Source organism: Barbus barbus (genome assembly GCF_936440315.1).
Source record: "Barbus barbus genome assembly, chromosome: 28".
In the NCBI taxonomy this organism is placed as follows: Eukaryota; Metazoa; Chordata; class Actinopteri; order Cypriniformes; family Cyprinidae; genus Barbus; species Barbus barbus.
The window spans coordinates 18,489,655-18,503,734 of record NC_136756.1 but is presented as its reverse complement, the minus strand read 5'-3'; the positions used below and the strand labels follow the sequence as shown (position 1 = coordinate 18,503,734).

Genomic DNA, 14,080 nt, shown 5'->3' with positions numbered 1-14,080 from the left:
ATCAATGAATAACCTTTTATTGTGTGACTAAACGTCCCGTTTTATCCGGTGCAAATATTTGACGAATAATTCTTAATTACTTTAGTCTAACTGTAATGTTTAAGTGAATGAAATGTTGCAAGGCATCGTGACGAATAGTTTTTGTTTTTCAAATCTATTAATGAATCGGTTGAAATGCTTCATAAACGAGTTTGAACTACTGAATCGTGATTCTGAATTCAGATTGATTCATTCGCGAATCAAATCGGGCAGTTCGGTTCTCGAGTCATATTGAACAGAGAATCGACTTATCAGAGCTGATTTGAAATGGCATATTTAGTATACATTAGTGTTATTCTATTGTTATATTTAGGCTCAGAGACATATAAAATTACAACAGACACCCATAATAAAAATTAACATGAAGGAAAGTATCGCATTATGACGCAATTGCACCACGATATATAAGAATCGCTAAATTGATCATCTGAACCGATTGTGTTCGAAAGAACCGTTTGCTGTTATTGATTCTGACCCTCACTGGGCATCACGATTTAAGATGCCTCCCTGTCCATCACTCGTCCAAATGGGAAGGCCCCGCCCAACAATTATAAAAGTGTGCATGCCATTACCCATCCATCAGGCAAAGAGGAGCAAGCGCAGGATGGAAAGGGACGCACAATCAGCCAAAGGGCCAGGAGACAGCAGTGCAGTTTGTAGGTGGGTATATACTTCAGCTCTTAGCATTTGCACGAGTGTGCAGATCAGTGGTTCTTGGATTGTTGCAGTGCCACCAAGCAAAGAATTAGGGGAAGAATTATGTTAAGAAAAAGATCTGACGGTTTATATGAATTGTGAGATCCAAATCTCGTTTGTATAGCTGTCACCCTCAAGACTCGCTGTTTATTCTATAGAAATGACACGGGCGTCCCTGGTTGGTCAGCGCGCGTTCTGCGTGACGTGGGTCTCCTCCAGCGCTTCTCTCTCGCTCTCGCTCTCTCTCCAACTCTTCAATCCGTTTACTTACTCTTACAACTGCATTAAATCAAGCTTTTTGGAGGATTTCAAAATGGATCGGTATCGCACACCGTGGAGACGGTCGAGAAAAGACAGCTCAAACGTGGAAAGAGAAGTCTGCAGGTAGTTTCGTGTTTTTGACTGGCCAAAAAGTTCGTTTTTAGTCCCGATCATATGTTTGAAAGTCACTTTTCCTGCTTTAACGTTTCTCGGTGCAGATGTTTACATCCGGTTACGCCAGCGAGCGATTTGTTTTTGTTTTAGTAAACAGATTAGTGCAGTTTCAACAAACATAATGATGGTTATTATACTTTGAACTGCAACGTAGTTTGAAAAGACTGTTGCAAGATTTGTTAGTTCTTAGTTGTAAAGTCCTACAGTTTCCGTGTACTATCGTAGTCAATAACAACATGAACAAATGCTCGAGGGTTCAAAACTGGTACTATTTCCTCCCCTTTTTTTAATTATTTTTTATTAAATGTTGCAAGTTTTCACAAACTTGAGACGTGCTGCAGTTGTCAACAAATGTATGTAATTAGCATGTTGTGTTTTGCAGGCAGTTCATCAATGGATCTTGTCGCTATGGTCCAAGCTGTTACTATCTACACGAGTTTCCTGCAGTACCGTCGTTTCAAGTTCAGTGTAGGTACTTCCAGAAAGGTGGCTGCTGGTTTGGTGATCGTTGCAGGTAAGGAGCCAGCTGGCTTTTTTAAAAATGTATTTAGAAGAGCAGTTTACGAGTTGACTGTCTCGCAGGTATCTCCATGTTCCTCAAGCGGGTGAAGGTTCTTCAGGGAGCAGTAGACGTGGTTCAGCTCCTGCGGTGTTCCCCTCAGCGCAGGCGGGACGTTCTCTGGCTGACCGCCGAGGATCTGAGCCCTCTCTTCCACCTCAAGGAGCCTACAGCCTGAATCGAAGGGGTTCAGAGCCTCTGGTCACAAGTATGAGCGTGTTGCAGCAGAACTTTGAGCGCCTGACTACAGGCATTGCTGAGGAGGAAGAGTTCGGTGTTGTGGAGGATGGACCTCCCCAGCAAGGTATTACTGCTTATTCAGGCTTTGCTTTGAAACTACACATTACATTTTCCTTTTATGAATTGAATTGTCCTCTTTAGATTCAATGAGACCGCTACAACAAATCGGTGCTACAGATTCCAGTTCTTCAGCTCTTGTACCTGGCGCAGCACCTGCCGAAGTCCAAAAAGTAACCGTATCTGAAGCCGAAACGCAGGTCACAAACACTACACATTTCTGTAGCTCCTAGATAAAGCTATCTGGGTTTCATCGGCGTGGGTTTAATGAAGTGTTATTGGATCATAGGTGACCGGTTCACCAGAGAGACCAGATCAGGGTGGCGCTGCAGTGTCAACGGAGCAGCAGCGTTCAAGGGCCTTTGACCAAAGCAAAGATGTGGCCTGTGGCATCTGCATGGACAAAATTTCTGAGAAATCCACCTCTCAGGAACGGCGTTATGGCATCCTACCCAACTGCAATCATGCTTTCTGCATCAGCTGCATTGTTACATGGCGGAAAACAAAGGACTTCCAGGAGGACGTCATCAAGTGAGTTTCTCTTTTCCCCTTCTCCCTTTTGTGCATATAAACCTGTATATTTGTGTAACTTTTTTTTTTAATAGGGGCTGTCCACAGTGCAGAGTGAAATCCTCCTTTTACATTCCCAGCAAGCACTGGGTCTGTGATGGGGAGGAAAAGGCATCATTGATAGCTGCTTTCAAAGAAAGAAGCAGGTTAGAATGGTTCCCATTCATGCGGTCAAATCTTTTGTAATGGTTTGTTTGATCCTTTACATTGACTCTGGAACTTTGTTTATTCTAGAAAGTTAAAGTGCACTTTCTTCATGCGTCACGGATGCTGCCCCTTTAAGTCGGAGTGTATCTACAGCCATGACATGCCCCCTAATCACACACACCGTCGCAGGCGCTCGGCACCCAGGGTAACGTTTTTGTTGAAGTAATTTTACTATATTTTGTGCCATGTTTGTTAACTGTAGTTTGTTAAATAAATGGGAAAATGTTCACTATGCTGTATTGCAGTGCTAAGCTTGCTGTATTGGACAACATCAGCTAGCCATTTTATTTTTTTCAGGACACAGCTGAGATGTTGGAGGATTTGGGCATTGATGGCATCCAACTTTGGAGCTACATTTTTGCCTTAACTCTTTTGGATGAAGATGACGATGACCTTCTGGATTTTCTTGATGATTAAGGACGTTCTAGTCATGTATATGTTGGCTTAGCCTTGAGTGAGCGTCGCTTATCTTCTGCACTGAAATGTAATCGTCTCTTTTTGGGGTTGGTTTTACTTTTAGCTAGCCCTAAATGTTTGGCTAATTCTTTAGCCGTGTAGATTTACCATGGGTTTTTTTTTCTTTTTTTTTGTATGAGTGTGTGAGTCTTTTGCCTTTAGTTTAAGGGAGTGGGTGGGAGGGGAAAAAAAGTTTGAATGCTCAAATCCCAAATTGAGTGTCTCTTCAGGTTGAGTTGGGGAGAAACTAGGGCAAAAAGTTGATGTGAACCGAATGCACGGTCACTTATTTCAGCTTGCTTTTCACTTGTTGATCGTTTAGTACTTCCATCTGTGCCAATTCCTGATTGTTGCACCCTTTTTTTTTTTTCTGATACCTTTATATGAAATCAGATTTTAATTTTGTATACTTGGTGTAGTAGTTTATAATATTGCCGGTATTTTGCAAAACACTAAATGTGCAACCTGTCAGCAGGCTTTTGTATTGTTCTCCTCAGCAGTGTTAACAGGTTATACCAGGACTTGATGTCACATTTTATTACTTTTAGTACATGTTTGTATTCAAAGAAAAGTGAAAATAAAAAAACGTTCCACTGTTTGCCTTACCTGATCCTCTCAGTCTCTTTATGTGAGATGCCAGTAAGATGTTGAGGAGGGTGGGGGGCACTTTTTTTTTTTAACATTCCTTAATTTTAAGAACACTACATGGTTCAGAATGTCGTCAGAGGGCTTCTCGATTGTAATCACGCTCCAAACCTGCAGGGGTCCTCAGTGAATAAGCGTTTGTTTATAGCTAACGTTACAAAGAATTGATTCGAAACTTGGTACACACAACTTCCTACAGCTTTAAGTGGAGTTATGAGCTCTCATTATTTAGACGTTTCGCTACGACTATCATTTTGAAATGACAGTAGTAGCAAGCTTCGTCGATATCTGTGACTGAGGTGCAGTGATTGATCGGAAAGCGCTGTTGCAGCGTTTTGACAGACGGTTCCGGTTGCTGGTTCATTCGCTGCATTCAGGAGCAGACGGATCATAAATCTGTGTAGAATAATGTCACTTGGCAAACAGTCATAATTATGAAATTTTCTTTTTGGACTTTCACAAGAAACGGTCTAGTGATGTGTGTATATATAAAAAAAAAAAAAAAGCTGTCTTAGTATTTTTAGAGGTTTAGTATAAATAAAAGGCTTAAATCGACTGTTATTCAGATGTCATACGTGTCAATGTTCGAAAATAAAGTTATTTCTTTTTTTTGTGTATAAAGTATTTATATAAATTAGTGCTGTCAAACGAATAATCGCGATTAATCGCATCCGCAAAGTTTTTGTTTACATAATGTGTGTGTACTTTGTATATTTATATAAATACACGCATGTATACATTTAAGAAAAATATATATATAAATATGAATATATGCACGTAAATATATGTAAATATTTTCAAAATATATGCTGTGTGTATTTATAACACAACACACATGTAAACAAACTTATTTTGGATGCGATTAATTGTTTTGACAGCACTAATATAAATATATTTATTTGCACTAATCAACAAAACAGTTGGTTATGCAATCTACTCTTTAAATGCAATTTACTCTTTGGAGAGTGAAATGAAAAATAATTCTCCTGCTCATTCATTTTTGAATGAGTCCTCATTCATTTTTATGTTCCTTTCCTTTTAAGAGTTCCTTCCATTGTTAAACAATACACTGAAATCGTTTGTATGAGTAATTCTTTTTGTTTTACAGTAAACCTTTGGTGTGCCTGTTTTCTGAAGGCTTTAAGCGAAATCTGCTGTTTTCTCTGCATCTGATTCACCCTGGACTGCCCAAAGACCATGATCTCCACTTCAGTGCTTCAGTGTCTGACTCAGGATGATGTGGAAAATCAGTGAACTTGTGCCTTAATCAAGCAGCTCCAAAGAGATATTAAGGGCACTAGGAAAGAGACCCTTCTCACCTCAGACGGTAAAGGGAAACTAAAGAGTCTCTGTGAGAGATTCAGGAATGCTAATGCAAAGGGTAAATGGGCTTATTGTTTTGAGGATCTTGAAGCAGAGGATAAAGAGACCAACATGCCAGTTTTATCTCAGAAAAAAAGGAAAAGTGACAACATGGATCATAATGGAGTTGCCCAAAATGATCACCACAGTAAAAGAGTAAAGGATTTCTGTCCAAGTGAAGAAGAAGAGAGGTTGACTGAAGAGGAGGAACCTAAAATGAGAATGTCACAGCTGGAACAGAGTGCTGCTTCTGTATCACAGGCTCGCTCTGATGTGTTGGGGTCTTCAAAAAATCTGCCAGACCACATGAAGGTAAAGTGGAATTCAATGCAGTTAAACTGATTTTCATTCTCACAAATAACCCATTTTATTTGACATAATTTGACATTTAAAAGTTAGACAGATAGGTTATTAAAATCTCTAAATGTTTTAACCTCAGAAAAGTTACTGTTCTTCAGGATAAATACATTTCTAACATTTTAACATTCCCTTTTTAGGCTGCTGTTCCTGTGATCAAAGAATTACTAGATACAGAGTCAGCAGTAAGAAATCTGCTTTATTATGCAAATATTTTAATTTGTAGAATTTTTTACATATTTTTCCTTCACAGTGGGATGAGAGCTCTGTGTCTGCTCTGAAAGTATTTCATGAATGCGACCCCAATGAGGTTTGTGGGTTTGCCTTGAAAATGAATTGAGTTTTGGATTCATTACTCCAGAAATGTTACCATTAGTATGGATTTGTTGTATCTGATCACAGGTGGAGGTATTGTGTTCGATGCTGTGTTTGTCTGAAGCATCTGAACAGAGTTTACCTCAGTTCTGTAGCTGCCTGTTGGAACTGTCGCCAGACCTCAGTCACAGCACTGCTTCTGCTGTGATCACACACCTTCTGCTGCCAAAAGTTAGTATGTTCACAAACTTCACATTTGCCGCAGGTTACATAATTGCGTGTTTCAATTGCATACATATATTAAAGTTTAAATGTATGGCATCAGTAAGATTTTTTAAAAAATAAATAAAATTACTTTTATTCAGCATTAAATTCATCAAAAGTGACAGTAAGAAAAACCCTGAAAAAATGTATCATGGTTTTCACAAAAATATAAAGCAGCACAACTGTTTTAATCATTGATAATAATAAGAAATGTTTCTTGAGCTCCAAATCAGCATATTAGAATGATTTCTGAAAGATCATATGACACTGAAGACTGGAGTAATGGCTGCTGAATGTCATCAAAGGAATATATCATAAAAATGTTACCATCTTCACTATATTTACTATCAAATATATACAGCCTTAGTGAGCTTAATAGTCTTTTTGTAAAAACATAAAAAATCATACCAACCTGAAACTTTTGAACTGTAGTGCCTATAGGTGTTTGACTCCTTTTATGCTATTTTTAAATTTAATTTGTAAGTGTTATGCTGTGAATACAGCTTTTAAGTGTTGTTTTTTATATATATATAAGCGTAATTGCACTTATATATGCATTTCTCTGCCTTAGATTGTGTCCCTTGCAGAACCTGCCTCTCGCTGTTTGGTAACAGCAGTAATGTCTCTTTGCACTCGTTACCCCAGGCCGACCTGCCAGGCTCTGATAGAGCCAGTTTTACGGAAGGGTCAAACTGGTATGAGTATGTTGTTTTTTTTTACCTGGATTGGTTAGCAAGATTATATTTACCATTTTTATTTATTATATACTTAATTTCAGGCATCTATTGAGTAAATACGAATTCTATTTTTCTTTAGGAAGTGCCCAAGCAGAGGTACTCTGTAGACTGGTAGTGGACTGCCTTGAGCCACATCACAGGGTTCTTGTATTTCGGTCAGTCTGAAGATCACAATTCAGCTTTCAGAAAGGTCATTTCTGGAATATATTATGCTTGAGTAATAGGTTTAGCTGATCACAGAAACTTACTTCTAAATCTTAGAACAATACTTGGAGTGTCCTGGGATGAGGGAGTGTTATCAGTCATCCATGCATTGCTGGATTCAAAGGTACTTTTCAAAGGAAAAGCTGTTTTGAATCTTTAAGGGTCTTTTAGTCCTATGTTAATGGTTTCTGTTATGCTGACAGCGTGAGCTGAGTGAGGAGGATTTCTCTGTCTTTACCGATCAGCTTTGCAGCCAGTCTCCACATTTCAGCAAATCTATGAAGTTTTCCAAGATGTTGCTGAGCGTCTTAACCAAGTATCAGTCACATGTGAGTATAACTGTAATGACTGGAAATAACTCATTCAGAAAAAACATGTCAACAAAACCTTCAACCACAATATTAAGTATAATGTTATGGTCCTCACAGCGTGCAGACAACTATGAAAACTATTTATGCTCCATATGCAAATTTCAGAGGCATAGAAAGTAAACAATAATAAATATATAGATGTTAAAGTGTTTTTTTTTAAGCTAGCGTAAAACTGCTGATTAATAAGAGTTTTTTTATTTGTTTGCTTTCAGGTGAATCCTGCATGCCACCACACACTTTCTAGTTGCCTGTCTTTCAATGAAACTTTCCTGAAGAAATCATTGCAGGCTGCATTAAAACGGATTTCCCTTTGAATCATATTATGCCAATTTTAAATGGCACGTAACTAGATGAGTTTGTCATTCTGATTGTAAAAAGTTGTGAATATATTTTGTAAATGTAATAAAAACGTCTTTGTATTGTATAGTTGCATTGACATTAAAAAAATTGTATTGGATAACTCTTCATATCAGTATTTATTTATATTATGTATCAAACGCAATAGTTTCAATTAAACTATCTGTATTCATAGTATTTAAATGTTATGACCTAGACACATTCGAATGCTTTAAGATGAATTATTTTGATTGATTATAAATATATAAAATTTAATGTAACTGTGCATGGCGCGCGCGCACACACACACACACAAACAAACAAAAGGTTGTGGAATGTAAAGTTCTTAGCAGGTTACATATTTCTGTGGCCACAACAATCATGGCGGCTCCGGAAGTCCTTTTTTTTCACACTCAGGCGCATATATTCGACGCAACTTCCTTTCGTACTTCCTTTTTCGAGCTCTGTGTGAAAGAAGAGGCGTCACGGCAAAATGAGGCACGTGAGAAATGTTCATATTTGAAGCATTTAATATTTTATAATGTTTATACCAGTATTTAATAGCTATGTAAGCAAATATATCATCATGCAATGTCAGTCGGAGACCTTGAGATTTGTTTTCTTTGACAAACTCGAGCAGCTCTTGAGAGCCACCCCATAGCGCACCGGGTCATCTGGAAAGCAATCCGGTTTAATCTGACAAATATTTAACCTAATCTGAAATTATAATTATTCTGATGGTTATTATTCATATCTATCTTAAGTAATATAGATATATTGAGGTTTGGGAAACTGAGTTTGGATGCACATTAGTGATGCGTTCACCGGTCAGTCTTCGCGACATATATGCACTCGGAACAAACTTGTCATGGAATTTAATTATTTTATGTATTTATTTATTTTCTTTTTTTTTTATAACAGCAAGGTCTCAAGAGACACTTTGTACGAGGCAGTTCGGGAGGTCCAGTCTGGTGCCCGTCTTAAGAAGAGAAAGTAAGAGTGTCATAGTGTTAGCATTAGCTGACAGCATAAGTTTGTGTAGCAGACCATATGAACTTTCATAGTATCTGTTTGTGTTTAAAAAAATTACTAGCGAGTATTTCACTTGTGGATAGCTTTTTTTTTTTTTTTTTATTCTTTAGTAGCTCAGTTGTGTAGAAATTGAGCTCGATACGGGTGTCCCTTCACTCTTTATGTACTGCTGTGTAATAAATTCGTACTAGTGAATACACTTGCAGCTCTTGGTATAGTTACAAGTAACTATGTAGTAGTTTCTAAAGAGTTATTAGTACTGAACTGAAAAGGGACAAGCAACGTTTTTTTCTTTCTTGGACTAGTAGTCACTGGTAATTTCTGGTCAACACAAACTAGTTGTTCCTTGCAAGTAATTAAATAGCTGTTCTTTAAATGAATGAATGTTTAACTGTTTGCCTGAAAGATTAAGACTATGCTTAAGTATCAGATGTATTTTTGTTAACAGCACCAAGTGTTTACCCTCATTATGTAGCCGCTATTTGTATACATTTATGTTGACTTTTCTATTCAAGGTTTCTTGAGACTGTGGAGCTGCAGATCAGCTTGAAGAACTACGATCCCCAGAAGGACAAGCGTTTCTCAGGCACTGTCAGGTTCGGACCTTTACTGTATCGCCCAGCCTTCTGTCTGCCTGCCCTTTTCTCTGCCTGAATAAATATCTGGATATCTTGACATGAGGTAGTTATTTGGTTGATTAAATTGCTTGAGCAGGCAGGTTAAAGGCAGGCAGTGTAGAACAGCCTCGGGTAGTCTGTCTGAACCATTCATTCTCTGGCTTGGTGAAGCAGGCGGACCCCTACCCTGGGTCTTAAAACATGAGGGGAGGCTATAGGTGACTGCATTCATGCTGTCATACCTAAGCCGACCATTTTATTATATGCCTGTGCTATCAACACCTGATTCCAGCTGAGGTGGTATGGGTAAGACTCTTCTGTTCTGCCTCACGTGGGTCAAAAGGGTTCTGACATGGTTCTGTTTGTCAGTCAATCTTTTCTGTTGCCCCTCTCAGGCTGAAGACCACCCCACGTCCCAAGTTCTCCGTGTGCGTCCTTGGTGACCAGCAGCATTGTGATGAAGCCAAGGCCGCTGAGCTTCCACACATGGACATTGAGGCTCTTAAAAAGCTCAACAAAAACAAGAAAATGGTCAAGAAGCTGGGTGAGTTTCCTTTTGAGAGAACATTAGCAATAAGACGTGCTATAGTTTATGTTCTGGAGTGAGTCTGTGTTGATGCATCTGGTTGGTTCTCTTTTTAGCAAAGAAGTACGATGCTTTCCTGGCTTCTGAGTCTCTGATCAAGCAGATTCCTCGTATCCTGGGACCTGGCCTCAACAAGGCAGGAAAGTTCCCCTCTCTGCTCACCCATAACGAGAACCTGGGCACCAAGGTGGATGAAGTGAAATCCACCATCAAATTCCAAATGAAGAAGGTATGTTTTTATTCAAGTGCTTTGGACATATTAAATTGATCGTATAGACATTTATACTTTTACAAAAGGCTTCTGTTTTAAAGAAATGCTGAATCCTTTTTATTTTTTTACTGCTCATGAATTGGCAATGTAGGACTGTTTCCCCACATGTAAATGAGTATTGGCTGCTGCAAATTACAATACATTCCATTTTAAAATAAAGTAGAAAATGCTTTGTTTTACTTGTAGTATTATAATAATATACTTGTAGTACATGTAGTAATATAATATCCCAATATTATGGTTTACTGTGTTTTTGTTCAAATAAATGCAGCCTTGTTAAGCATAAGAGACTTCTTCTTTCAAACACAAATCTTATCAACCCTATATTTTTTTAACTGCTAAATTTGTATTACTTAAGTTGATAACGGTCATATGTTCAGGTTCTGTGTCTGGCTGTGGCTGTTGGTCATGTCAGGATGACTGAGGAAGAGCTGGTCTACAACATCCACCTGGCTGTGAACTTCCTGGTGTCTCTGCTGAAGAAGAACTGGCAGAACGTCAGAGCGCTCTACATCAAGAGCACCATGGGAAAGCCACAGCGCCTCTATTAGAGACTGTTCCTCAATTTTCTACAATAAATGTGGAGTTGATCCAAATCTCATGTTTTTGTGTCTTTCCTAATGTCCTTTAAAATAAATGCTTAATATTTAGCAAATTATATCAAGTTTCATATTTGATCTGTTTTATCAGTGTAAAAATTGTGCATTAATTGGAACAGTTTTTCAAATGTTTGCATCACATTGATAGAGCACAAGGAAGCTGTATAATGCTGTCTAGTTATTAGAAAAAAGCTTGATGTGAAACTACTTCACATGCATAAATTAAGAATTTTATATTAAATTGGCTACATCATCTAAGGCGATTTTTGCAAGATGGCTCACCTTCGTGGTGTTTTGTAGTATGCTCACCAAGCTAAATATATTTTGCGGTAGTGTTTCGGTTCTTCACTATCTCTTAATGAGATTAAGAGTCTGTTAGGAGCAGGAATCGAGGTGGAGAACAAGAAACCACAGCAAATGTCATGGTAAGCAAGCGTAAATGTATCTTTATTTAATGATACTGTGTGGACGTTACATTGAGCTGAAGCGGTAAATCTGAATATTAGAATGACGATTAATGAGGTTGGACTGAATTTGTGTTAGTAGAGGGCTTTTGTTCATAGACAAGAATATGGTGGCAGAATTCATAACTAAAAATAAAGTCGCGTTTTTAATGTTTAAAGCGTTAAATGTTAAACATTTGATGTTGGGGAAATAAGGATGTATTTCAGTTAAGCTTCTACAGGCTGGATACATTTCTTTAGACATAACTCAGTTATTTGTTTTGCTACATGGGATTATCAAGATGAATGAAATATAAATATTTTGAACGTTTCCATTAGCTTTGTTTTTTAGGTAAAGTAGTATTCCAATCAGTACTATATAGTATTATATACTACAGTATAAATAGCGATATATTTTGTTTAAACGATAACGTCTGATTAGGCCTGTGAAGACCAGCAAGTTCTGACCAACAACCAGACAGAGGACAGTGACAATGACTCTGAGGAAGGTAATGCCAAAACTATTTACTCACCATACATTCATGCTATACAGGGTATATGAAAGAAGTTACTTTTTTCCTCTTCTGAAGGGTCTAGACATGAGGACCAAACTGGCTTAGAAGAGTCATCTGTTATGGTGAGGCTGGGTCCAAACAGGTGATTTATTCAGATAAAAACAAAAGCTAGCTTTTACTACAGCTAGCTTTATATCAGCCATTTATTTGGTTATCTAGATATTTGATTTTTGGTTTGTGGACATAAATTCCTATAATATCTGTTATGTCACTCCATCTGCATTGTTGGTTATTTTACATTCGTCATAGTGTTGACATGACAGAGGAGGAATTGGAGGTCAGTCCTGTTTGATATAGATAGATAAATAGATAGATAGATAACATACATACATAAATGGACATTGTGTAGTGATGGTTTTCAAGAATATCACTCTCTTTAAAGTCTGGCATGCCTTCATAATTCTGTTCCATGTAGATTGTATTTTTATCTAAATAAATGTTTTAATGGTATTTTTTATTTTAATATTAAATTGTATTTTTTAAATAATTTAATTTAGCTTTTCATTACCTTACAAACCCCATGCACAGGCTGCTTTCTCTCGACTGTCTCTGGCCTTTCGCTGTGACCAGTACACACTGTGTCAGAGGCTGGAGACAGAGGAACACTCTCGAGACAATGCTGAGGACAACCTCAGACTGGAAGTGGACAGAGGCATGGAAGTGCTTGAGGTATGACTACAGTCTGAGAATAGATTTTGTGAAACATTGCTTTTTTAGATTTAGCCTATGTCAATCACAGAATTGTATTTTTGCCACTAGACACTCAAGGAAATGTGTTTAGATATCAAACGTGCCGGGCTTCTCCAGCGTCTTGAGTTGTGTCTTAACATTATCGGGGGCACCATCGGTCGAATCTCCAACACAGCAGAGGTTCTTGGGGCTGTGCATCAGGTATCGGTCCATACTAGATTTTACTCTGGTAGCAAAGCCAGATCTCATTAGATTGATGGTTCAATCAATGGGCTTTTAATATGCTCAATCCCGTTCTGTGTCTGCGTAGGAGGCCAAAGTTAGCCGTGCAGTGGAACTGATGGTGTCTCATGTGGAGAACCTGAAGCGCCGTCATGAGAGGAATAGCATTGAACTGGAGGAGATGAAGAAACAGATGGAGAAAAGCAGCAGAGAGCGACATGTCTGTGAGCAGTGGGGTAGGAAAACACCCATTCAAGTTCTTTCACAATGTTAAAGTTACAATTCATCCACTAGCATTTTGAAATAATGTATCTGTGTCACTGCAGAGGAAAAGCTGGAAAAAGACTCACAGAAGGTACTGACTCTGTACTTCGGCTTTGTCTTGAAAAATGTGATTTTGTTGTTTGTTTTCTTAATTTATGTAGATATATAAAAAATGTACAGTACAGATGTGAGTTATATGATTTGTTAAGAGTATCATCAGTCTCTTTCTTTTGTCTCAGCCTCAGTTACGGCGTAGAATCAGTACAAACATCATTGCAAAGCAAATCCAGGTTGGTGCACAATGAGTCTCAACCATTCAATTACATTTTAACTACAATAAACATCTAATCTTAATTTAGTTTAAATGCACTTGTAATTTTCTTTTCTTTTTCATTTGAAGAAGCAAAAAATAAAGGAGTCAGAAGCTATATTATCTTCAGTGACCAATGAGATTTGTGAAGAGATAAAATCAAGCACAAAGAAACCAGACCACACAGATGACTGCCAAATTAGCAGAGGGTAATTTTGATACGTTTGTATATATATAGTTGCGTATCTATGTAACAGAAGTAGTGACGGATCTTTTGTTCTGTACAGACAGCTTCAGGGATGATGTATTTTTGTAGGCCAAAACCCAGAAACAAGTTAGCATTTTAGCATTTGAGGTTCTATCGTCCTGAAGTCAATGATTGAAGTCAATTTTTTCACTGGGTTTTGGGTAAAAGTTTATTTTTGGGGTAAAATAAGGTCTGTGCAAGCCCAGTTCAAGTTATTTTCATGTTTACTTATTTTGAAAAAGGCAGGTGCTAACAGCTGGTTAAATGGAACTGCAGAGGTTGTCGGGATGTTAAATGCCATCATATCGCACTGGTAAACTCATCTAATCACTAGTCCACTTTCACAGCTTCATTGTGTTTATAGTCACACACTA

General features: G+C 37.9%; 3 protein-coding genes across 5 annotated transcripts; all 3 read left to right on the top strand.

The window, feature by feature from the left end:
- The first annotated feature begins 502 nt into the window (after positions 1-502).
- On the top strand, positions 503-3,864 carry LOC306847842 (uncharacterized protein). 3 transcript variants are annotated; one of them, XM_079382027.1, is made up of 8 exons: positions 503-699; positions 1,553-1,684; positions 1,753-2,033; positions 2,111-2,226; positions 2,316-2,557; positions 2,632-2,742; positions 2,831-2,948; positions 3,101-3,864. In XM_079382027.1, the coding sequence occupies exons 1-8, from the start codon at positions 539-541 to the stop codon at positions 3,218-3,220; spliced, it is 1,281 nt and encodes a 426-aa protein (XP_079238153.1). In that variant the 5' UTR covers positions 503-538; the 3' UTR covers positions 3,221-3,864. The 3 variants fall into 3 exon arrangements, with proteins under 3 accessions (XP_079238153.1, XP_079238154.1, XP_079238155.1); XM_079382028.1 differs by lacking the exon at positions 503-699 and adding an exon at positions 930-1,119; XM_079382029.1 differs by lacking the exon at positions 503-699 and adding an exon at positions 964-1,435.
- A 110-nt stretch (positions 3,865-3,974) lies between these two features.
- LOC306848813 (Fanconi anemia group E protein-like) lies at positions 3,975-7,970 on the top strand (the record flags this gene model as incomplete). The annotated part of the gene is given in 12 exon segments (XM_079383572.1): positions 3,975-4,030; positions 5,013-5,099; positions 5,101-5,155; positions 5,159-5,578; positions 5,764-5,808; positions 5,877-5,933; positions 6,026-6,169; positions 6,774-6,897; positions 7,019-7,094; positions 7,201-7,267; positions 7,347-7,472; positions 7,727-7,970. Coding segments are annotated over 12 exon segments (1,359 nt in total). The 3' UTR covers positions 7,829-7,970.
- A 180-nt stretch (positions 7,971-8,150) lies between these two features.
- Positions 8,151-10,952, top strand: LOC306847883 (large ribosomal subunit protein uL1-like). The gene is made up of 6 exons (XM_079382109.1): positions 8,151-8,348; positions 8,772-8,843; positions 9,398-9,478; positions 9,895-10,043; positions 10,142-10,314; positions 10,737-10,952. The coding sequence occupies exons 1-6, from the start codon at positions 8,344-8,346 to the stop codon at positions 10,905-10,907; spliced, it is 651 nt and encodes a 216-aa protein (XP_079238235.1). The 5' UTR covers positions 8,151-8,343; the 3' UTR covers positions 10,908-10,952.
- The last annotated feature ends 3,128 nt before the right edge of the window (positions 10,953-14,080 follow it).